Source organism: Sebastes fasciatus, chromosome 12, assembly GCF_043250625.1.
Source record: "Sebastes fasciatus isolate fSebFas1 chromosome 12, fSebFas1.pri, whole genome shotgun sequence".
In the NCBI taxonomy this organism is placed as follows: Eukaryota; Metazoa; Chordata; class Actinopteri; order Perciformes; family Sebastidae; genus Sebastes; species Sebastes fasciatus.
Genome location: NC_133806.1, coordinates 10418981 through 10443508, shown reverse-complemented (window position 1 = coordinate 10443508; position 24528 = coordinate 10418981). Strand labels below are relative to the sequence as shown.

Below are 24528 nucleotides of genomic sequence, written 5' to 3'. Positions count from 1 at the left end.
CTATCAAAATAAAACGATGTACTTTTATATGCAATCTAACATTTGTTTTTAATTTTTTATAATATGTTTATTGGGTTTTAAAATTTTGACAAACACAATAGGAATAATAATTTAAAAAAAAAAACTCCTCCTCCTTTCAAAGCCTCTTGGCAGGACAAAGCGACTGAGCCAAGTTAGTGTCAAGGCTTTGTCGCAGTTTGTTTTTTGTTTTTTATAATATGTTTATTGGGTTTTCTTATTTTCACAAACAGAATAGGAATAATATATATTTTTTTTAAACAGCAAAAAACAAACAAACACTGATACAACTCAGATCACAACAAATGTATATAGGAGGTCATAGGAAATAGTGCAGAGAAGTCCCAGGATATATGAGTTCATGTTCAGGAGACTCTTTTTGAGATAATGGAGGAGAGATCAGGTCCAATATAATTCAGATAGGGCTGCCAGATATTGTGGAACTGATGTACTTTGGCATGTAGAATATTTGTAAGATATTCCAAAGGGACCATCTCAAATATGAATTTTTTTTTATCTCTAATGTCATCAGCAGGTGGTGTAATAGCATTTCCTCATCACCCTGACATTGTAATTTCTTGAAGGCAGACATTTACTAGCATAAATGTTTTAATCAAAATTATATTGTACATTAATTATAAATTAGCAGATATGACACTGAACATGGGCCGGAATCCCTTCAAAATAACTATTGGTAAATGGTATATGGACTTGCCTTTATATTGCACTTTTCCAGTCTTCAGACCACTCAAAGCGCTATTAACCACGACCATTACCTGTCCGGAACAGCTACTTCATGGACCTTCCTGTGAAATTACAGCTGCAACAAACAATTATTCTCACTGTTTGTTACTGAAATTCATGTTCTCGATTTATTGTTTTGTGTAGAAAATTTGACTGTCAATGGATTCAATTATTTAATCCTGATTAATCTCACGATTGTCCATAGTTAATGGTGATTAATCGCAAATGAATTGCACATTTTTAATCTGTTCACAACGTGCCTTAAAGGGAGATTTGTCAAGTATTTAACACTCTTATCAACATGGGAGTGGGCAAATATGCTTGCTTTATGCAAATGTATATATTTATTTCTTGTAATCAATTAACACTAAACAATGACAAATATTCTCCATAAACCCTCTCAGGTACTGCATTTAGCATAAAAAATATGCTCAAATCATAATATGGCAAACTCAAACCCAACAGGCAACAACAGCTGTCAGTGTATCAGTGTGTTGACTATGACTTGACCAAAACGGCATGCGATTATCATAAAGTGGGCATGTCTGTAAAGGGGAGACTCGTGGGTACCCATAGAACCCATTTTCATTCATATATCTAGAGGTCAGAGGTCAAGGGACCCCTTTGAAAATGGCTATGCCAGTTTTTCCTTGCCAAAATTGAACATAAGTTTGGAGCATTATTTAACCTCCATCGCTACAAGCTAGTATGACAGATGGTACCAATGGATTCCTTAAGGTTTTTTTGTTTCATATGGTGCCAGTATCCATCTATCTTCTAGCTTTAAAACTGAGCCCGCTACAACCTAAAAATCACAAGTTGCGTTAAAGAAATTAGTGGCGTTAAAATGAATTTGCGTCAACTTTGACAGCCCTAATAGAATGTTAGAAAGTTATATTAAAAAAAAGAAAAGTCCAACTGTAGTTTTCTTTAAAACAGGAAAACTTAAACAAGGTTTGCCATTTTTGCTTGAAAAAATGTCTCAAACAATTAATAGTAATTTCATGAAAATAGTAATTTTCTGTCTATCACCCCGCTTCAGCTCTAAGTGAGATTGTCTTCGTTGAACTTCAAATTCAATTTATAAGCCAGCACGGATGAGAAGTCCTTGAGATGCTCGGGAGAAATGGAAATTCAAACATCTACAAACTTCATCTGCTGAGAAGAATCGTGTGACGGGACAACAGAACAACCCATATTACTAAAAACACATCCCAGACAACAGTTTTTAAATCACAGAACTTTTATTTTCTTCAAAAGGGAGAAAAATCCACATTCTCAGGTAAAGAGTTGTGAGGAGGGGAGAAGGGCGGTGGGCAAAAAAGGGGGACACTGTGAGAAGCAGGAGCCATTAAATACAGCTGCTGGGAGGTTATACAGAATGATCACATGAGCCAATAAGCTTTTATTTCTACAGCGCCGGCAAGAGATTTGACACAGATCTGCTTTAGTCAGGATTTCCAGAAAGAGCATATGAACAAGAAAAAAAGGGGCAAAAAAAGGGTGGGCTTCATACAGTTTATCTTTCAGATTCTTCTAAGTTTTGGCCAGCAGCAATAGTTTTGAAGTAAGAAATCAACATCTGGATTAAAATGAGGATAAACCATGGCACCCAAACAGTTTGAGATTGGTGGGGGGAGGAGAGGGGGAGGGATAGGGAAAATAAAATGAAAATTAAAGGAGGGGGGGGCAGTAGAAGAGCAGCCATCTTGTGAGAGGAAGCTGGGATCTCATCATGGTGAGTTCAAGAGACATCTGAAACACAGAAAATGATGATGCTGTAGTCAGACGCGATAATAATCAGATGATACCTTTTTAAAGGAAATAGTGGTTTAAGATACTTACAACTAGCAGGCCGGGCTCCGTATCTTCGCATGATCTGGTCTTGTGTGAATTTCACAAAAGATTCATATTGTTCTGGAAAGCGAAGAAGAGGAAGGTGAGGATGTTTACTGTAGATTCAAACACTAGCTGTGTTTCCATTCATGTGTCAAACAACTTTGAGGCGAACTTTTGAAATGTTGCAAAAAAAGATAAATGTTAATTGGGCGCGTTTCCATCGACTGGTTTGGAGCGAATAAAATTGTCTTGTCGGCTACAGAGTAGTTTGGTCAGCAGTTGGCGCTGTAGGCTATGCATGGCTGTAATCCACCGGTTAACAGAGTACAAGAAGTAGAGGCTGCGAATGCGAACCGGAAACAAAACAAGTCGGCTTGGCAATCTAATCCATCCACTAGAGAAAAATGGAGATGTTTCAGGAAGTTGCATTTGTTTTTTTAAGTCAGATAGTATGTTTCATGTTGTCAGGAGATGAACACAAGCATTCATACGTTATGGGAATACCCGGGAAGACGCCGAAAGCAGTCAGACATGGGAGTTAAATGTTCGCTGCATCAGAATATATTCGGCAAAGGCGTTTCTATAACACATTTGAGCGAGCGTAAAAACTTTCTCTTCTGTTTCCATAAAACTTTTCTAATGCAATACTTGCAATACTAAATGTGCCTAAAAATATGTGAATGGAAACACAGCTACTGCCTTTTTGGGAATATGTATCCATCTACTCAAACATCTGAACAACAGGAAAACTGTTAAATTTCTTCTTCTTTGTCCTCTTTTCAGGTTGCAAACAAAACTGTGCATCATTTACAATAAGTGATCACAAAAACATTAGAGGCAACAAAAGGTTGTCTTCTTTAACTTCAGCCTACTCCTCCACATTTCCCAAATGTGACTGAGCTGGTTTACTGTATGTCATCGTTTTGCAAAAGCTCAGTTTTCCCCGAATACACCAAAACACCAAGCCAGCACCATTTATACTGTAGCCTACAGTATAAAAAGGGAAAAGCTCTGTTTCTGGGTAAGAAAAATGCCAGCTCAGTGGGTACGGAGGGCCAAAACAAACAGGAACAGATGTATTTATTGAATTTAACAGACTTAATGTGGCCATACTCTGAGTGAATACGGTTTTGTTTCAGCTGCTAGCTGACATTCAACCATCTTTATTGCACTTGTTTCCTGCCCGTTTACAGTCTTGGCATCGAGAAGCACATATAAACTCTGTTTGAGGGAGCCATGGATGCCAGCACTGCAGACGTTATCAGTTATGATATGAAAATATACTCCTAAAGAAGGGGGGCCGGGATGTTTCTCATTACACAGGGACAATGCGTTACTGTGCTTCACTGCCAGAATAAAAAAAGTGCTGTCCAGATGAATCGTGAGTTGCTGTGGTTTTATATATTTTATTCATTTTTAAAAGAGCAATGTTTATTACCTGCGAGTTTTGTGTTAAGAATCTGTTCGTACTCCTCCCGGATCTTCTCCTCGTGGTCTTTCAGCAGCCGCTCACACAGGTAGCTCACCTGCTTCAGTGTAAACGAGGGCTGGTCCTTCCTTGAGGCACCTGAGAAACACAAAATCAGATCAGCTGTGAAAAGGCTGAATTGCTCACATCTCCGGCGCAGCGATAAGTCACAGAGACAGAAGTGTCCTTTCCCTCCAGAAATAGGTGCTCGGCCAGGTGCAAATTTACAGCTTTGCTTTCTGTCGTCCCTCACCTCTGCCAGCCAACAGGGTCATGCAGCACTAATGTGGGTCCTTCTCTCTCTCCCCCCCCCCCAATGTCTCTGTCTCAGTGCAACTGGAGCCAGCTTTAGCTAGGTGATCCTTTACCCAGTGCTCTTTGAGGTCTGCTGTGAGCCGTTTAGACTAAAGTGTTTGTAAATCACAGGAGAGGATGGCAGAGCGAGGATGAAGGTTTAATGGCCGTCTCAGAGACAGAAAGAGGCCGGGTTAGTAACAGTGCAGTCAGTGTGATCTATGAGACCATCCTGCAGAGTGAGGAGGAAAAACACCAGAGCCCGAAGGCCTGGGGCTTGCATTACATCTCGCACCCAAACTGCCAAATAAATGCTAAAGGCATCAAACTGCAGCACTATTGCTGCAACATAAATGCGTTTCCAAAGAGAAGCAAAAAGCAACTGGACCATGTTTGTCAATATGAACGATCAATTATGTTGCTTTTTTTTTTTTTTTCCTATGATGGGCACACACGTAAACACAAACCGTAAATCCAACACCATCTACAGACATTTCAGGTGCCAGTGTAGCAAGTAACATGTTTTTCAGTAAATAACCTGATTGCAAAAAACAATAAAGTTATGTCTATATGGACTGCCATTTTGAAAAGAAAAGAAAAAAACTCAACCACAAACAATTCAATTACAATTTTCTTTTTTGGGTTTAATCTTCTGTGATTTAGAGGGTTACCCATAAAACATCTGGATTTATTGACTGGTTTACGAAGAACAGATTGGATCATCTTTATTTTTGAGGTCACATTATCACAGTATAAACGTCAAATATTCCATGACACTTTTTGCACTTCATATCAGTTTGATTTGTCATCCTTTTAGATACAACGAAGCATGAACGTATTGTTTTATTTGGAGTTCCATCTGAAACAAATCCATGACACATAACAGTAGTCTGAGAGAATGATAATAAAGCAGACTTTTCAGGAATTTCAACAGGATATGACTGAACTCAGAGGAGAGAGACATCTCCATTTCAGGAGTGAGTTGGATTTGGCACAAACAACTATAAATCTTTCACAAACTCACATCTGGAATCACAATCCCTCTGCCCTCGTGATGAGCAGCAGTAGCCTGCCTCTTGAGACTTGAGTTGGTCATGCAGGTCCAGGCCTTTCAGCATGAATGACCTTATCATTCGTAACTGTTACAAAGATTAGGCTTATAAAAAGGGTTGTCATTCTGTTTTATTGATGGTTTTGATGTCTGAGTTGGCTGTCACTTCGAGGACTTGCTAACCAGAACAAAACAAAGCAGACATGTTATTTAAATCACATAAGTTCTTACCTGCACAAGTACAATACTCTCCTACAGCTCTCAGCACTCAACAGCGAGAGAGTTTCTATATAAGTGGCCAGATAAATCCAGGGCTGCACGATTATGGCCAAAATGATAATCACGATTATTTTTAATACAATATTTTATTAGGACTTTCACATTTAAATGAACAGAACACTGCTTTTACTCCCATGTTGTGCTACATTCCTGCTAATGTACAAATCTTTGACTCAAAACCTTCTTCACAGTGCATCTCCTAGAGGCAAAATAAAATTGTACCAAAACCTTTTTACCCAAAATGAAAACAAAATTGTTGCATCAAAATAAGACCTCAAATAATGTTCTTATTCACCTGAATTCAGTATATTTTCGTTTTGTTATACAGTTTATTACTCTTCTACTTTGGACTGCAACTGCAACATTCAGGAACGTTTTTCACAGGCTGCCGCTGTAGGGTGCGCACACAGCGGCGTGACAAATTCCCAAAAGTGAAATCCCCAAAACATCTTGATCGTCCCCTGGTGGCTGACTGTTAGTCTACGAAGCGCTTGATTTGATATGCAGCAGAGTTTTCTATGAGTGGAGCATGCATTTTTAAATGTCATTATTGGGTAATTATGGAAACCAAAAATCGTGATCGTGATTAATATTCGATTAATTGTGCAGCTCTAGATAAATCAACAGCTGCTGTTACAAAACGCACAAATGTTTTAGCATGGTGGTTTGAATGGGGAAAAACAAACAAACAAACAAACTGGCACAAGTAGTGTCACCCATTAGAGCTGGACATGACCGACCGGAAGACGTGGCCTTTGGAGTAAAAGCCATAAAGTGTAGGTGTGTGCAACAGTAAATTCTCCTACCTGGTGGGGAGCTGGGAGCGTTGAGGGAGGAACTGGGGCTGGGGGCATCGCTGGAGCTACAGGCCTCCGTCTGGTTGAAGGCCCCTTCCAGCTGCCGCCGCCTCTGGATCCGGCTGTACTCCTGACGGAGGTTCTGGAAGATCTGCTCTGTAGGGAGCAAACGGAAACAAGGACACAAGCCGTTTATAAACCAGGACAGAGGACACCCAAAAATGGTGGTTGCACATATTTTCCAACCCTTTGGCGGTTACGAGGGGTGCTCCCAGTGGGCTGCCAAACCAAATGCATTCCAGACTTTCTCACTTTGTTGCTTGGATGTCATTACAAGTCACATTACTGAATAATTATTGTAATGAAACCCCCATGAACTGCAAAAATGACAGGTTTCCAAATGCATAATGTGCTGTTTTGAGTCTTTATTTTGAACGTCAAAAGGAATTATAAATCTGTCCGGTAGTGGCTGTCCCAGTTGCTTTATATTCAATGAGTGATTCATTACAGGAATGAAACTGAATGAATCAGTATTTCATCAGTTTAGTCTTTAATGTGTGTCCTTTCAATACAACGCCCACCACAACCACATTCATAGTACAATGTTGAATGTGTTCCAGCATGAATAAGGAGGACTATTATGGGAAGGCGTAATCGTCCGCAGTGCTCTTAAGATAAACTAAAGCTATGCTCACTTCCTCTGTGCCGTCTCTCATCTAACATGGGTTCCAAAAAACAATCATCGACAGGAAGTAGAGGCGTGACAGACTGACATACCTTCTACAGCTGTAACAAAAACAAACACACACACACACACACAGCTGACTTAAATATACACTTTCTGGTCTTGTGACTGTATCACTTTCACTTCTCTTCTAAAAGTTTTTCGTGACGTCGGCCGGCATCACTACAGCTGGTGAAGAGGCTTACATTAAGGCTGCAACATAAATCAACTAGGCTGTAACAAACATTCTTCTGAGGCCTCTTTAGTGGTTGAATAGATGCTTGAGGTTTTGGTGGATGTACAAAATAAACTGATTTGCGTGGAAAGATCTGTGTGAAACTGCAATCCAGATGATGTAAAACAGGACATTACTTGTCTCACCAGTGCTTCTAACCTAACAAAGGTGTTAAGTACAGCTACGTACTGTATAGGTACTAGCCCTGATAAATCATGTCATACAGGTACTGTAGGTGCACATGCAGAAATCTATGATGGATCAACAAAGTGGCTCAACCTTTATCATCTCAAAATATGTCCTCCTTAGGATGAAGCCTGCACTGCAGCTGCTGTAACAGCCTAAACGTGGGTCACAGCCAGCACACGCATATCTAATTATAAGCTTAAAGTTCAAAAAAGTCCTGGGAAAAACAAGAGAAACACACCATGTCCTGAAATAGAGCTGATAACCAAATGTAAGGGAGGGACGTTATCTTACTCGATTCATACAGGAGGTGAAGTCTCTAAACATGTTGCGCCTCTATCTGGGGAACCGTGCCTCATTTATCTTGGGTGGAGAGGGCTACAAGCCATGTCGCCACTTCAGCCTGCTCATCAGTGAGCTTGTTTGGATAGTGAGGAAAGTAGGATCTTCTCTACGGAGCCATTTTAAGAAAGCCATGTTGTATGTGGTCATGATCTGTTGAACCGGTGCCTTGGTAGAGACCCCCTCCTCTTGCTGCATGTGGCCTCTGAAACCTTCCAGCATTAACAAAACAACGGGACCCTAATCTGACAGGCTGTTTGTTTAGCTACCACGGGGCTTTTCACTCGTAATAAAGCCATGTCACTGCAGAGAGAACGTCATTCTCAACCCACAAAGAGGCTGTAACAAGGACTGAAACAATAAGTAGACAGAAAACTGATCAAGTTAAGTTAATAATTTATGTCACTGCTTGAGGACAAATGCCAGATATTCACAGGTTCCACTTTCTCAAGTGTGAGGAGTTGCTGTTTTTCTCTGTTTTATATGCTTTTACATGAAATATCTTTGGGTTTTTGAATGTAGGTCTGGTGAAGCAAACAACGTGAACACATGACCTTCAACTCTGGGAAACTGTGATTCCAATATTATAGAGACTAACCAATGAATTGAAAAAATAACAAGCAGATTACGCAAAAATTACAAGAATGATAGTGGAAGCCATGGCTGCATTTATGGATATTTTAAAAGGAGCTCAATACGAGATTGGGATCATTTCTATTGCCTCTCAACGGCTCTCAACATGGCGGACAGCAAGCCGCCGACTTGTAGCTAATGGTGCTAAAAGCGCAACAATGCCGAAACTGCTGACAGAGATGACAGTATTTACCGGAGGGGGAACCGGAGGGTGTGCGCTACGCTTCTGTGACGTTCCGTTATCAGCTGTAACCGCCGTATGAGAGCAGTGTAGAGGAGCGACTGTGAGCTAGCCAGTTACGGCACGCTCACGTGCCCTAAAAGCACACGCAGCCGGCCCGGCTTTGACAACAAAGCGCGGAGAAACTCAGATTACAACAGACACAGAGGGAGAGCAATGTCATTCTCTATTCAGGTAGACATTACTCCTCTATATCTTTACAAAGCAAATAGTATTTTGCTGTTATGATAATGCTCTGGATATCAAATTTAGAACCTTTAATAATAGTGTATCCTACAGAGGTTTATAATGAAATGAAGTAACTGGCTAAGACAATTTCAGCTGGTGGCCACACCAGCTGAAACCCACATTTCTTTTAATTAGATCCCATAATACTATAGTCCTTTAGGTTGTCAGTTTACCCCCACTGGTTAAGCCCGATTACAGAGTTTCAAATATTAGGGGACATTTTGTGTGCACGAAACACAGGCAGTGTGTCTTGTTTTGTTATTCGTAGGGCGGTGTGGTGTTGCAGATCTTATCACCTCCGCTTACCAGTTTCCTGGGGGAAACCCTGTATTCGAAATGGGAACTCAACGCGATTGCTGTTTAAACAAAGACTGAACAGGTGAGCAAAGTCAGCAACATGCTGGCTGCAGAGAGAACCAAAACCAACTTTATTTGGTACTATACTTTCTATCGTGTAGCATTTATTCGTATGGAACTACAGTTAGAGACTTGAGTCTCTGAACGCTGAGGGATTAACCTGTGACAGCAGTCTCAAATGATTGGGTCCAATTGGATATCACTACTCCTGGGTACATCTGACTGACAAGTGAAAACCCTCTACAGCAGCCTGTCACTTCCAGCTCTGCCAACCACTAGAAGCTCGACTCTGGGCGTTGCTTGGCAACAATGACCCTGCCACAACCAGGCCAAGCAATCAATCACAGAGACTTCCGGGAGCCAGGGGAACACAGTGGAGAAAGCCTCGGCTAAAAAGGCTTAGGCACCGGCCAAATAGTGAATACGACAGGAGATCGGCCAGATAGATTGGACGTGGTGGTGGTGGAGGAGAGAAAACAAAGCTGACTCATTTCATTTCACCCTCCACTGCTAAAGAATTGTGGGGGGAGGTGGGTTTCGAATGTCCCGACTGCCAGGAAGTAGCTTGTGATGTATTATGGGTCAGTTGAAGTTGCCCTTCTGCACTGCAGTAGAGAAAAGTGACCGTTAAGAGTTTGAAAAAAGGCAGACATGGGAAATAGCAACTAAACAAGCAAGTATCAAAAAGTTATTACTGAAGTATAAATTATTTCCAGACATATTTGATTTTGACAAATCAAATCTGGTGAAACTCATGTAGTGTTAAGTGGTCCAGCAGTCAATAGTCTGTCCTTTCACTGACTTTTAACAATTTAAGTGAAAGTAGTCAAATACAAAATTCCTCAATGCATTTGGAACACACAGCAAAACACAATAGCGTGACTACTGTTTTTAAAATTAAATCTTCTGGACAAAGAGCTTCCTGACCAGACAGCAGGCTGAGTTTAGCCCAGGAGGATAGTATGAGCAGTCTTGCTGCCTGACCCAGGTTTTTTAAGGCCTGAACTATGACCTGCCCACTTTTCTACCCGAGCTGTAGACGTGACCAAAGTCAACCAATCCAGCCTTTTAGATAACATCATATCCCAGGAAAACACCAGCCCCATCTGTCATCTGGTGGGGGATTTTACTAAAGCACAAGCCCAGACCGGCAGCCCAAGAATGAGGCAGAAGAGAACGGAGGGAGTGATCCTATCTACATTATGAAATAATTACCTAAAGATACCTTGGCAGAGTCAGATCCCCATGTCTCGCCTGCACACACACACACACACACACACACACACACACACACAGTGTCGCTCACCACAAGCAAACCTGACTAGCTGGAAAGCCTGTGTGGGTAGAGGCGGGTGGGAGGGATGACAGCTGACCTTTTGCTAAATACAAAACTGCTTTCACTTGGCAAACCACAGCAGAAAGGCAGGCTTGCGGCACCAGTCCCATGAGGGGCCTCTTTCTGGGTGAAGGTGAGTATGATACCTGGTATCTGGACCTCATGTCTGCAGCAGACAAATCTACATTACTTCACCCTTTCTGCTGCGGTGCTGTATTTCAGCAAGGCAGACGAACTCTGAAGAAGTGGAACACACAAGAGGCCTGTTGGATTCTTAACATAATGTTCAGGCTAAACATTAAGTTCAGGCTAAATAAGCAACATCAGAACAGACAACCTGGGAGAAATGATTCATTTTTTGTACTAGCATAAACATACTGTAGCTCCACTATGAATACTACTCTGCAAGGGAACCATAATAAGCAAGTCAGATTGCATAAATGGAGTGAGCAATAACAGAGGCATGAAAACATGTCTTCACCCCCAGGCATCTGCAACTGCCAGGAACTGCCCTCTACCTTCACAGAAACAAAACTACTCTCAATCACTATAAATCTTTTGCACACCAGAATGAGAATCACACAGTGCACCAGAAGCAGAAACACATGCATTTCACAGGAAGCCAGCTGTGACACCATCTCCATCATCACCTACATCTGTGTATGTGTGTGTGTGTTGATGCTCTCAGCAAACCCTCCCTGGCTGTTTCTATGAGTGATGTGTGCACCGCCCCCCAGCGTCATCTTGCAATAATGTGAACCATGAAGCACATTTTTTCTTACAGTGCAAAAACAGGAACAGCCGAGAGACCATGACTTTGTCTTAATGAATGACGCAGTAGGCGCATTGTGCAAAATCGGGAGCGTTGGCTCTTGTTAGTTTATTGTTTTAATGAAAAATAATCTTCATTAATAGCTTACAATTCACTTTCATTTTTCAGGTAAAGTATTCACCTCCTCCGCAGGTAAATTGTCCATGAAGAATGTCAACTAAAACAGCGTGACTACTGTAGGTCAAGAAGCACAGAACTATAGAGGGATAACACATCATTTGCCCCAGCTTTAGTTGACTATGTTATGGGAAGAAGCGGACAATCTAGGACATTAAAAAAAGAGAACAAATAAGGAGATTTAACCACCATTTAACTGGTTTAACGGAGGTTAAGTGGCTCAACACACAGCTAGTGATTACATATGAAGGATTGATCACTCTTAAATCACATCACATCTTCTCCAAGCCCTTCCTTGCCAATAAAAACTGGTTGTGAGGAATGCATCCGTGCATTTCAGATTTCCTCACTGTCACTACTTAGAGGCAAGATGGAAGACGGTACACTTCATAGCAACAAGAGGGCTAGCTAGCACCATGAGTAAGTAACCCTGCTCTTTATAATATGCTGTGCTATAGGCGATGGATTTCCAATCACTGGGGAGTACATAATGACAATCTAGGAGCTAATAGCCTGGCTTAGCACAGGTAGTACAGCTGTCTCCATCTTGTAATCCTCTCACATTTCACAGCAATGAAGTGGTCAAATAAATTCAAGGACGTCCAGCAATTTTTTTAATTAAAATTCAAAAAGCGTAAGGATTAGGGCCTCACTGCTATCATGCTGCCCAATCTGAGTGACTGGCACATGCAATAAGCCTCACTGGATCGCAGTGCAGACATCTAGGTAATTATCTTGTGTCTACTAGTGTGCCCCACACACCCAGTCCAATGCTCACAGCGGAGCTTTTCAAGTCAAAGGGAGAGTAGATGACAGACATAAAAGGAAATGAACAATGCCTTCCAGGCCTGAAGAGGAATAGAAATGGCTGTGGTGCATAATGGTAACCCCCCACCCCTCAATGCAAGACAATTGTGGCACTAAAGCCAAGGAACATTACCCAGGCAGCTCCTAATTAGCAGCCTGCCATGATGTGCCTGCTGCTGGGATGCCATTTGTCTTCTCAGGAGTCCAGCCAACAGGCTAGATTGTCACCAATGTGTTAAAGGATCTTTTGTTTAAATCCTATCAGATAACAAATAAATGTTAATTTAATATATTAATGGGTTTAAATAGGCCATACAATAGCTGCAGATTGTACATGCTCAAATTGGCAGCAATAATAGCTATATTCAATTTCCCCTAATGCTAGAAATAGTATTGGATTTAGCTATTGCAAAGAACTTTGAAGCTAATATTTTCTGGAATCTTATTTTTAAATCTTGCTATGTATTGAGTTATTGTTTAATAGCTTTTAGCCTTAAAGTATTTGCCAGCTCTAATAAGTTGATGGGAATGAATCCTGCTCATATGTATTGAGTTGATTCTTAATCTACAGTGAAATTTGTCTGTTTTTACATCCCAAGAACGCTACCAGACACTTATCGATCTGTACAAATACTGCTTCATTTCAACTCATTTTCTGGTATTCGGCTGCATATCACCCCTGTGTTAAAGTACAAGCAGGGATCTTTTGTTTAAAATCAGATTACAAATAAATGTTAATTTAACATATTAATGGATTTAAATAGACCATACTACAGATTGTACAGGCTAAGATAAAAATGGCAGCAATATGGCTATATTCAAATTTCCCCCAATGCTAGAAATAGTATTTGATTTAACTATTGCAAAGAAGCTAATATGTTCAACTCAATAGTAGCATGTGTTAAAGCACAAGCAGGGATCTTTTGTTGAAAAACAGATTACAAATAAATGTGAATTTAACATATTAATGGATATAAATAGATCATACTATAGCTGCAGATTGTACAGGCTAAAATGGCAGCAATATAGCTATATTAAATTTTCCCCCAATGCTAGAAATAGTATTTGATATAGCTATGCAAAGCTAATATTTCCAATGTCACCCATGTGTTGCAGCACAAGCAGGGATCTTTTGTTTAAAATCAGATTACAATTTTTTTTAAATTTAATATATTAACAGATTTAAATAGACCATACTTTAGCTGCAGGTTGTACAGGCTAAAAAAATGGCAGAAATATACCTATATTTCCCCAATGCTATGAATAGTATTTGATTTAGCTATTGCAAAGAAGCTAATATTTTCAACTCAATGTATTAGCATGTGTGAGCTAACTCAGCCATAATGTGCAACAATACAATGAGCTGGCAAGATGCCACCAACGCATACATAACGTTACACAGCCACCTCTACTAGTGTGTTGGTTTATTATGATTTATAAAAATGATCTGTGTCGTCCACGACATTCTCGTTCCTGGAGGTTAGCATCGCTGAGCTACCATATTAGCCTCTCCAACCAACCCCCATCCACTAGCAGCTCTCCACTCCACCCTAAACACCCCCTCCCCCCATGACACCCACCCTGAAACGCAGACTAAAACCTGTATATACCTGGGGTGAGCCTGTGTTCGCCTCCCATGGCCGGAGGAGACATCGAGTGCGTCGGTGGGCTGTCGACTGGTGGCCGGAGATTGCTGCATCTCTGCGGGGACGGAGCTCCAGGAGTCCCCGGTAGAGGGTTGCACCTTCTCCGCTTGGGAGACTGGGGACTGAGGAGGGCCTCAAACTCCATCGACCGCTTTAACGTCGCTCCACAAGCCATGTTTAGTTAGCTTAAAAGAAAACGCGGAAAAAAGAAAGTTGGAAAAAAGAAAGACGAGCCGCGAAAACTCGTTATTTGTTCGTTAAAACGTTAATTTGTTGAGCTTTTCTTTTCGTCTCCACAACAACGGATGTTCTCCTCTGAGTAGTCACTAAGCCAACTGACGAGCCTGACTGATGGATTTTTTAAAACGTCACAATGGCGGACCGTACCATTCGTGGGGAGAAAAAGGGGGGTTTGAAATATTCACAATATATTATATTGTATATTTCACCGATTTAAATTGTAATTCTCTTTAAAAACTTACTTTTTTAATGTTGTTTGCAATACATACTGGATTATAATGTGTTTTTGTTTTCTTTATTTGCCGTCTTTACACTACGCTTCTTTGTCGCTCAACCCCTTAGTGTTGTTGTTGATTTCTTTCCGTTGAACTCAAATTGAAGGTTCACGAGACGTCTGGTGGTGGTGGTGGTCAGGTAGATCAGGTAAGATTACAAATGAACTCCAGATTGATGTTATACTTTAATCTCCTTAAGTAGAAGGCAGATTGTATTTATTTATTTGCCAACAACTAACAGGCTTCACATTGTACTTTCAAACTATACACAGCATTTTTGGATATATGATGGATATTAGCCATATATCTATACCAGGGGTCAGCAACCTTTACTACCAAAAGAGCCATTAAAGGCAAAAACAAACAAAAAAATCTGTCTGGAGCCGCAAAACATTTGATCATTGTGATGAAGGTAACACAGTTTATACTCTAAGTATATAGTATATAAGTCTAATGCAGTGAGGGCCAAAATGCAAATGTACTACAGAGTATTAGGGCCACATTGAGGGAAAAATTGAGATTTCCAGAATAAGGTCATAATATTACAAGAAAAAAGTTGTATTATTACGAGAATAACATAATAACTTTAAAAAAAAACCCCGTTGTAATATTAAAAGAATAAAGTCATAACTTTACGAGAAAACAATAATAATAGTACGAGAATAAAGTCATAACTTTACGAGAAAAAAGGTGTAATATTACGAGAATAAAGTCATAACTTTACGAGAAAAAAAGTCGTAATATTATGAGAATAAAGTCATAACTTTGCGAGAAAAAAAGAAAATTACTACTGTATAATATTATGACTTTATTCTCGTAATATGACTTTATTCTCGTAACCTCAGATTTTTTTTTCTTTTTTTCTCAATGTGACCCTAATACTCCGTCGTACCACAGACCTACAATAATGATAAATACAAATGGAAATGTAAACAAAAAACAGTTATTCATTTCCATTTTTAAAAATCCACAGGGAGCCACTGGAGAGGTGCTAAAGAGCCGCATGCGGCTCTGGAGCTGCAGGTTGCTGACCCCTAATCTATAACATTTTACAATAATGTTCCTTCATGGCTGCATGGTTGATAATGACCAGGATAGAGTCCTTGAGCTGCCACAATGCTAAATATTTGTATTGTAAGTAGGCTAAAGATTACTTTCTGATATTATCTTGCTTTGTTTTATCAGCTACATGCACCATACCACTCCTATTGTATCGTATGCACCAACAAACAGCCACACACTCACTGCAGTCTATTGTGATGAGTAACCCACTGAAACTGGCAATGCCCAGAAATTAATCACCCATCTATTTATATGTGCTGCAATAACTACTGGATGTTCATCTGGCTGTGACAGTTAGTTTCATGTGCAAGAAGTTTCACTGCAAAATTAACTCTGTCGATCCCTGATTGGGAAAAATGCATTAATAACTGTCTCATTGGGATTAAAAAATATTTTACAGGAGTATCCTGGCTTTTTTAATGCATAATAAATGACTGTAGGTCAATACAAATTAAACTTTTTCAGTCATTATTGTTAGCAAATAACCGAGGGGAATAACTAAACATGCAGCCAGGATACTGTTATGCAGTAGTTATTGGAGCTTGCATCCAGAGTATCTTAAACGGAACTGCTAGGAAGTATTCAGCAATATCAATTAAAATGGCATTTTAGGAACCCCCTGTAAAAGACAATAAAGACATATTCTTGATTTTCCACTGAGCTGTTTCATAAAATACGACAGAGGACAAATATACTACTGTATTCTTTAGTTTTTTTATTTTTATTATGTAGGATTTTTTTTTTAAATAGCATCCACTCTTTGCCAACTTTATGATGATTTCGGAGGCTGTCTAGCACATACACCGCAACAGGAAATAAACTGATATTTAGCCTATCCTCATTCATATACATGGGGTAGGCTTATATACAAAATTATACAAATCCCACCTCACAGTAGCCTATAACACATCTTATCACATAACCTTCAAGAAGATAGAATTTATTACAGGGCTGTTTTATTAAACCAAATAATAAACATGTAACTGAATGTATATAACATGTGATCATCCTGTTGTTTTTTGGGAACAGAATGTATAAAAATGCCCTGTACTCATTTTGTCCCTCGCTCTCCCCTCTGTTGCTCCTTCAAAATTATGTATTTTCTTATGGAATTTGCTTGAAAAGAAAGAGTCAATATAGAGTACGGTCAAGTATTATCTTTAATCGGTTGACATAGTGGTTGAAACAGTGTTCAGTCTACTTATGTGCACCTGTGAGTTTAAGTGAATGTCATAGACAGTGTATGCTTTACTGCAGCTGCCAGTTGTCACTTGTGCAAAGAGTGTTCTGGTGTTTGTGCTCGTTCAAATCCTGGCATGTGCTCCATTTACCTCGGCACACTGCTTGGATTCATGCTGCAAACATTGTGTGAAATCCTCCCGTGCATTGTGGGGTCCTGGCATTCATGTGTCCTCTGTCCCTGCACGCTCAGGGACAAAATACTCAAACATAAACAAGCATACGAACAAAAAGTCCACCTTTCTACCATGTGGCGAACCCAAAAGTTCAGTCAGCACTTCACTTCACGGGACACACAGTAGGTCAGTGAGAGGAGTGAGAGCACTGACATGGGAGGCGGACGGGTCAAAGGTTAGAGGTTAGACGGCCACATGACATCATCTGACTTCTAGTCCAACATATACTAAACCTTTTGTCTGGCCTGAACCAAGATGAGAAGCTTCATTTCCTCTGGAATCTAACTAGTATATGGTTCTAACTATATTTTTAAATCTTACTATGTATTGAGTTATTGTTTAATAGCCTTTAGCCTTAAAGTATTTGCCAGCTCTAAACATTTGATGGGAATGAATCCTGCTCATATGTATTGATTTGATTCTTAATCTACAGTGAAATTCTCATCTGTTTTTACATCCCAAGCACGCCACCAGACACTTATCTATCTGTACAACTACTCCTTCATTTCAACTCATTTTCTGGTATTCGGCTACTGATTGTTGCCCCTTCTGAGATTGAGATGAGTCGGGTGGTTCTGGTCCTGAGTATCTCATCCTCAGTGATGACAGTACAGTTGATGTCTTCTGTGGAGGGTAATCCTGGGGTAAATTTTTTACACCTCCCAATCTCACACAGCTGTTGTAGCAAGTGCAGCAGAGCTACTCTCAGCTCTCGACAGCGCAGTGCATACAGCAGTGGGTTGACCGAAGAGTTGACCAGGCAGAGAGTGCTGCAAAAGGCGAACGCTCTCTGTTGGGTGCGGCTCAGTTTCACCGAGACATCAGCTAACATGAAGGAGAGTGCTGGAAGCCAACAGCCCACTAGTATTAGTAGGATCAGGCCGAAGGTGCGCGCCAGACGAATATCCATCCTCATGCGGGCCTGGCCTGTCCCTGCTGCTCCCTGGAAGCTGGTCATGGAGGACTCGTGGCGGTGTGCTTTCCACAGGATGAGAGCGTAAGCCCACAAAATGAGAGCCAGAATCACCAGTATGAAGCTGGTCCAGCAGGCCAGATAGCTCGTATTGATGTAGGGAAATAGGCTTGAGCAGGGTGGAGTAAGCCCCGTGGGACACCTCCAGCCCATCAGAGGCAAGAAGGAGATGAATATGGTGGCGCTCCAGAGGACCAGCAGGCTCAGCAGGGCTCGCCGGCGGGTCAGCAGCACCTTATAGCTGAAGGCCTGGTGGATGCAAAGGTAGCGGTCCAGAGCGGTCAGCAGTAGACTCCCCACTGAGCTGGTGAAGGCCATGGTGACACCACCTAATTTGAAGAGGTAGGCAGTGGGGCCTTCCCTCTGCGGAAAGAGGTGGAAGTTCAGGAAGCTGGTGGTGAAGAAGCAGCTGGCGAAGACGTCAGCCAAAGCGAGGCTGGCAATGAACAGATACGAAGGCCGCTGCCGCAGGGATGCCGTGGCAACGATCACTCCCAACACAAGAGCGTTTTCCAGCAGCGTGACAGGACCTGCCAGGAAACAGATGGAGCCGATGGCTTTCTTCTCGGCGTCGTCGAGGACCATGTAGCATTCCAGTTTCTCACAGGACCCGTTACCTAAGAGGAAATCACAGGTTTATATCAGGACAGATTTTAGTGGACTATACAAATGCAAATACACCCTTCAATGAAAACCCACATTACCTCGAAACATTTCAGATTTGAAAGAAGATGCAAGTGAATGTATTTTTTAATTTGAGGCTACATACCTATTGGTGATGAAGAGTTCTCTTTGGCTTCTGCGGGTCCTAAAGAAGTTGTGACCTCCATTTCAACTGTTCAACTCTATGGGTCAGTGCTAGATTGTAATTAGGAAATAAATTAGGTAATTTAAATCAGTTATTGTTTATGAATTATTTCAAATAATTAACATATCTGTAGGAAAAGAACAGCAGATTGTAATTGATAGAATTAATCAAAAAATTGTTAGAATTTCTACAAAGACTTACTGGACAGAATTACAAAATAAAAATTTACTGCGTCTTTCCTTTTTTTCCAGTATAACCATAACTTCTTAAGCACATAAAAAAAAATTCATCATTAAACTTGAATTTTCCGAAAATAACAATTTTGTGTTGGAAAAATTTGAATAAAATACAATAAGTTAACTAAGAAAACTTAAATGTGTAAGACAAGAAAGACCAAATACAGCAATATCCAAACATATACAGGAAATATAATACAAGAAAGAAATTAAATACTCAATTTTATCCACATGGTTATTTTGTCATTATTTGATTCATAACGAGCCTTTTTTTACATTAAAGGGGAACTACGCCCATTTTCAAAAAATTCATACATGTTATTCCTATGGTCTAAGATAGTCCAAAATCATTAATAAACACAAACAACTTTCTCCCAAATCCCAAAACTAGAGTGCTAAAACTCAAAATTGTGATGTCGTAGAGTGTAAAGTGTAGAGCTGCTTCATAGACAATGAATAGGGAGAGATGTCATAGATGACACTGAGAGCACCCAGGGGAATGTTCTGAGTATATGGGTACAGTTTGTGTTTCACAGCTGAGATCACGCTACAATAGAATAAAGCTCATTTGGGTTTAAAAAAAAAAAAAACTGTCTGTGGATCCACAAATCAGTCTCCCATTCATTGTCTATGGGGCAGCTCCAGACTTTATACCCTATGACATCACAAGTTTAAGACTTACTTCTCTGGTTTCTGGCTTAGAGAGAGAGTATGTTCACAAATATTGATTGGACTTGCCTAGGCCATGGAGATAACATATTGGAATTCTTTATTTAGGTAGTGTTCCCCTTTAAGTGGATGAGACAGGCAACTTCCTGTGGAGAAACAAATAACGTAGAAAACAGGATATCTTTTTTTCTCTTTGTCAATATTGAACCTGGAGCTTAAAGGAAACATTAACATTCGTGAGTCAAGACAGAAAGTCATTTAGAGGTCAGGGCAAACAGACAATGATCATTACAGTATCTGCTGGTGCTGATGTTGAAGAGATAGTTGCAGGAAGGAGTCATGGTTTAAAGCAAACCATAAATCCCTTCTTACTCGAGGAATAATGACCGAATTTGGTTTAACAATCCAAAAAAGCTTTATCTCTGTCCTTAATATGTAGACATTTTTAATACACACAGTGGGATCATGCTGTGTGATCTTATCACTTTCAGCTGCAGCTTTAACTGTACTCTAAAACAAGACAACTTTTTAAAGGTGCTTCTTCTTTTCATGTATGTTTAAATAGTCCAGAGAATTAATATTTAATCCATATATCCGCAATCACTTTGGCAGGGATTTTACTTACTGTGAGTGCATTCAGTTATCTGCAGAGATAAACACAATAGCAAACACATGTTGTTGGCCTATTATCACATTTAACAGGATGAAGACTGCCCCCTTTTGGAATTAGAGGGGATTGTATCGTAACAAATAGTAAACCGGTGGGTGAAGGTCACCACAGAGATGAACAATCTCCTGTTGAGTGCATCACCTGTATGCAATCAATAGATTAAACCAAAGCCGATGTGAGAGGATTTGATTAAAGTAAATAATGCTGTGATAAACGGAGAGAGGCCACCGATAATTGCTTGCCCAGAGTGGCTTACACAGAAACAATATATTTTACAGGCAAAAGCATGACCCAAACACATAAAATAAATGTGAATTACAGTAATATTGAACAAAAGAAAAGATGGGGAAACACTGAGTAAATGATATTAAAAAAAACATTAAAATGGATCAAGGAAAACAGTATAGGCTTATATGAAGCAGTATAAGTGATTATAGACTTCCTCCATCAGGTCACTGTGCCCTTCAAACCACTGTCTTCCCTTTATTCTATTTCCACTGACCATTATTTCTGTTTTTCATCACAAATATGACACTGCCTTATGAAAGCAAAGACAATATATATGAGCAAAAGAGGTGGAAGTAAATTACTTTCCAGAAAGGAACTTATTGTCTTCGCAGACAATATTTCTCAATTCAACTAAGGGCCATATGGGTGCAAGCACTTGTGGATATTACACCACCTCAGGCTCTTTTTGTCCTTTGTGGTGAAAAAAACATCTTGATTGACAGTGTGAGTGCTGTGTTTTGACTCTTATGAATTTGTCATTCTTATAAAAAAATGATTGCCTCTTCAAGGGGGCAGCAGCAGCGCACACAGGAAACTACATTTATAATAAGAAACATAAAACGGGCATCCATTTTAGTCACATCACTAAAGACATTTACACTGAACTAGTGTGGCAATAACCTCTTGAGACACTGTTGCACCGTACCACATTGTTTAAAAATATCACAACCACTTCTGGCACAAGTAGCACAAAAAAAACATAATATTTCTGCATCTCTCTCTGTTTCGTAGTAGCAGCAGAAAATAAACCCATTATAAAATAGGTCAAAAGTGGCAGATCTACTGCACAAATACACATTTTGAATACAGGACAATAACAGACTATATATTTTTTCTAAAAATAAATCTCATTTCACAGAGATATCACCACAGCACCAGTTTAAATCATAACTTACTACTTACTGTCACTGGATTTTAACCTGTACTAAAATAACCTTTGAAGAGCTTACCTTTTGTTCTTTCTTGTGAGTGGTTTTCTTGTTCTTTTCCTCTTTCAGAGGGTCTGAATTAGGTCTCTCAGCAGCAGCAGCAGCACAACCACGGCATGACCGTACAGACCTGCAGACCTGACTGATGGCAAAGTGCATGAGTGAAGGGAGAAGATAAGGAGGGTGACTGTGATGACACGGGGGAGAGAGAGGGCGGGAGAGAGAGTCACACACAGAGAGGCAGATAAACGAGCCCAAATGATGTATTAGAAGTACAGTCTGTGATGAAACTGAGAATAAAGTAATAGCAGTAAAGTCCAGTCTTTATATCTTTGATTATATGTATGGAGGTGAAAAGACCAAGATAAAACATTTATACAGTAATAGAGACCAACTGTATTGATCACACACTTCCTGAGTGATGTCTCTCCAGCAGAAAGGGTCAGGTTGAACTCAGGGGAGGAGAGCACTTAAGCAGGTGTGAAAAATATGTCGATAAAAAGCCCACCAAACACCCTTTATTCAAAAAAACATAAATAAAATGACCTTAAAAAATACTTTGCGGCTCTGAATCCATTACTTCAAACCCAAGAGTGTTTTTCTAATGCATTAAGTGAACCTTGATTAAAGATTATTGTACCAAGCTACTATCCCCAAGGTCAAGAATGAACTTTCATGCTCAAATTGACATCATTTGACATGTTTTTCCCAGTCAAGGTGGCCATAAAGGACATCTTGCTGCTCAATCATCCCTATTTGTGCAGCAACAGTTTTCCCTTCCACCTCTTTTGCTAATTACCTTCCACTCATCTTCATTTGACAGACATTATCTAGCATCACATGCACGCACACACACTCCTTCATCACATGCTATTTTTAAAACATATTGCTTGAAGGATTACAACATTAATTTGCTCGCCGTCTGTTGATGGAAAGATGATTAAAAAAAAGAGATTTTAATGATGTCTGCTTTCTTAATTTAAAGATTATAAGTGTGTGCATCAGAAAAGACAATGTAATACAATTATTTTGTTCTTGGTTTCACAATACAGAGTTCCTTTGCAAACATTTGACGGCCTCAGTTGCTTGATTCTTGTTTGCATTTAATCCACAGTAAGTGCTGAGGTGTGCAAACCAGACTTTATTGCAAATTCACATGATTTAGATGTTTTTCTTTTACATTACATTACAGACTAATGCCAACTGAAGCCACAGTTAGTGGACGGGTCCGAGTGTAATACTGCTAACAGTACAACAGGAGGCGACGCTAAGCAACCATGAACTAGTGGACATAATGAGGGACTCAGTAACCTGCAGAGAAAGGTTGTTCTTTTAATCTTTATCATTCTGCATAGATGCAAAAGCAGTTCCCGTAGCAGTTAAGGCTGTTTAATTTGGTTTATGTCCCTCTGGTGAAAATAAAGTATATTAGTAGTTTGATAACAATCCAATCAGGTCATGAAATCAATACCTGAGGCATTCTGAAATGAATCCTATTTTAGATAAAGTATGCTAAATGAAACAGAAACTGGGACTGACAAATAAATGAAATGACAAGACAGGAAAATAGGTCAGAAAGAGATAGACAGCATTCAAGTAAATTATGATTTGAAAAAAAGAAAACAGGCTGCCCTGTAATAAGACAGTGATATCTGGTGCACCGTGTCCTCTCCTCCTCTGACCTGATAGATCCAGCAGGCCAGAAGGCAGGAAATGTGATTATAGGAGCAGATGGCACAGCCTCAATAAGATTTCTTCTCAGTCACTGTTGCTGGCCAGGTGCAGCACAAGAGCCCTTTTTTAAAAATCACCCTGGAGTGGACACAAACATCAGGGCTCGCTTTGCTGTTTCAGATCGATTCAGGTTGAATCCATTAATCAGATTTCCTCTCTTCATGTCCAGATTGCCAGACCCTCAGACAGCAGGCTCAGATCACTGATGTGAAAAACACAAGAAAAAAAATGAAAGGATAAAAAAAATCCAATTATTTCACAGTAAATGCTTTAATGAGACTTAATTATTTGATTTGGTTCTAGGAATAATATAATGCAATTGTAATATGCTTGAATTTTGAAATTAAATGGGGGACTGAAAACTACAAATGTACATAGATAAATGGAAAACAAAAAATTAATAGAAGTGATCAAACAGCCATTTTGCCATTTACGATATTCATGTAGTAAACTGTAAAGTACAAGACACACGTTGACTTGCTTGTACATTTACTCGGGGTCGTCAGATTTCAAAAACAAATTCTGAGGTCATGAGTCCAAGTTCCCAATAATTGCTCAAATATTTAAATTTTTCATATATTAATGATTAAGTTAGCTGTTCAATTATGTTTATTGCAAGATTTAAATGAAACTGAGAAGTTATTTCAATGACATTCCTTTGAAAAAAAACATGTTTAAAGAGTCATGTCTCCTTAAAATAACTGCCAGAGAGCATTGAGCTTATAGGACAACATTACTAGTTCTTTCCCGATAATGTCTTATGAGGAAATAGCAGACCAATAACATAAAGTGTTACATGTGTGTTAAATGCTTTTTCAAAGCCAGACTGAATGTAGTCAAACATACACTAAAATACTGGAATCAAGTAAGATTTAACTGTAGAATATGAACTCCTCCCATAGTGCTAAAACTCTCACAGACAAAATACAGAAGACTTGTCCTCAGTGTCCTCAGTGGTATCTACGTCCCTACCTTTACTGATGTCCAATAAGAAACAACAACCCAGTCATGTGTTCTTAAAGCCCTGTATTTGAATGTCTTCCATCACCGAGCAG

The 24528-nt window shown here is 39.8% G+C and overlaps 2 protein-coding genes across 6 annotated transcripts; both read right to left on the bottom strand.

Annotated features, from left to right (window-relative positions):
- Positions 1-1987: 1987 nt before the first annotated feature.
- On the bottom strand, positions 1988-14520 carry akirin1 (akirin 1). Its single transcript, XM_074653055.1, has 5 exons — positions 14139-14520; positions 6500-6646; positions 4040-4168; positions 2608-2679; positions 1988-2517 (listed from the first exon to the last, which is right to left on the bottom strand). The coding sequence occupies exons 1-5, from the start codon at positions 14347-14349 to the stop codon at positions 2507-2509; spliced, it is 570 nt and encodes a 189-aa protein (XP_074509156.1). The 5' UTR covers positions 14350-14520; the 3' UTR covers positions 1988-2506.
- Positions 14521-16896: 2376 nt separating this feature from the next.
- cnr2 (cannabinoid receptor 2) lies at positions 16897-21987 on the bottom strand. 5 transcript variants are annotated; one of them, XM_074653046.1, is made up of 5 exons: positions 21761-21987; positions 20478-20496; positions 19922-19998; positions 18909-18997; positions 16897-18756 (listed from the first exon to the last, which is right to left on the bottom strand). In XM_074653046.1, exons 4-5 carry the CDS (start codon positions 18967-18969, stop codon positions 17669-17671), a joined length of 1149 nt encoding a protein of 382 aa, XP_074509147.1. In that variant the 5' UTR covers positions 18970-18997; positions 19922-19998; positions 20478-20496; positions 21761-21987; the 3' UTR covers positions 16897-17668. The 5 variants fall into 5 exon arrangements, with proteins under 5 accessions (XP_074509147.1, XP_074509148.1, XP_074509149.1 ...); XM_074653047.1 differs by lacking the exon at positions 19922-19998; XM_074653048.1 differs by lacking the exon at positions 20478-20496.
- Between the last annotated feature and the right edge of the window lie 2541 nt (positions 21988-24528).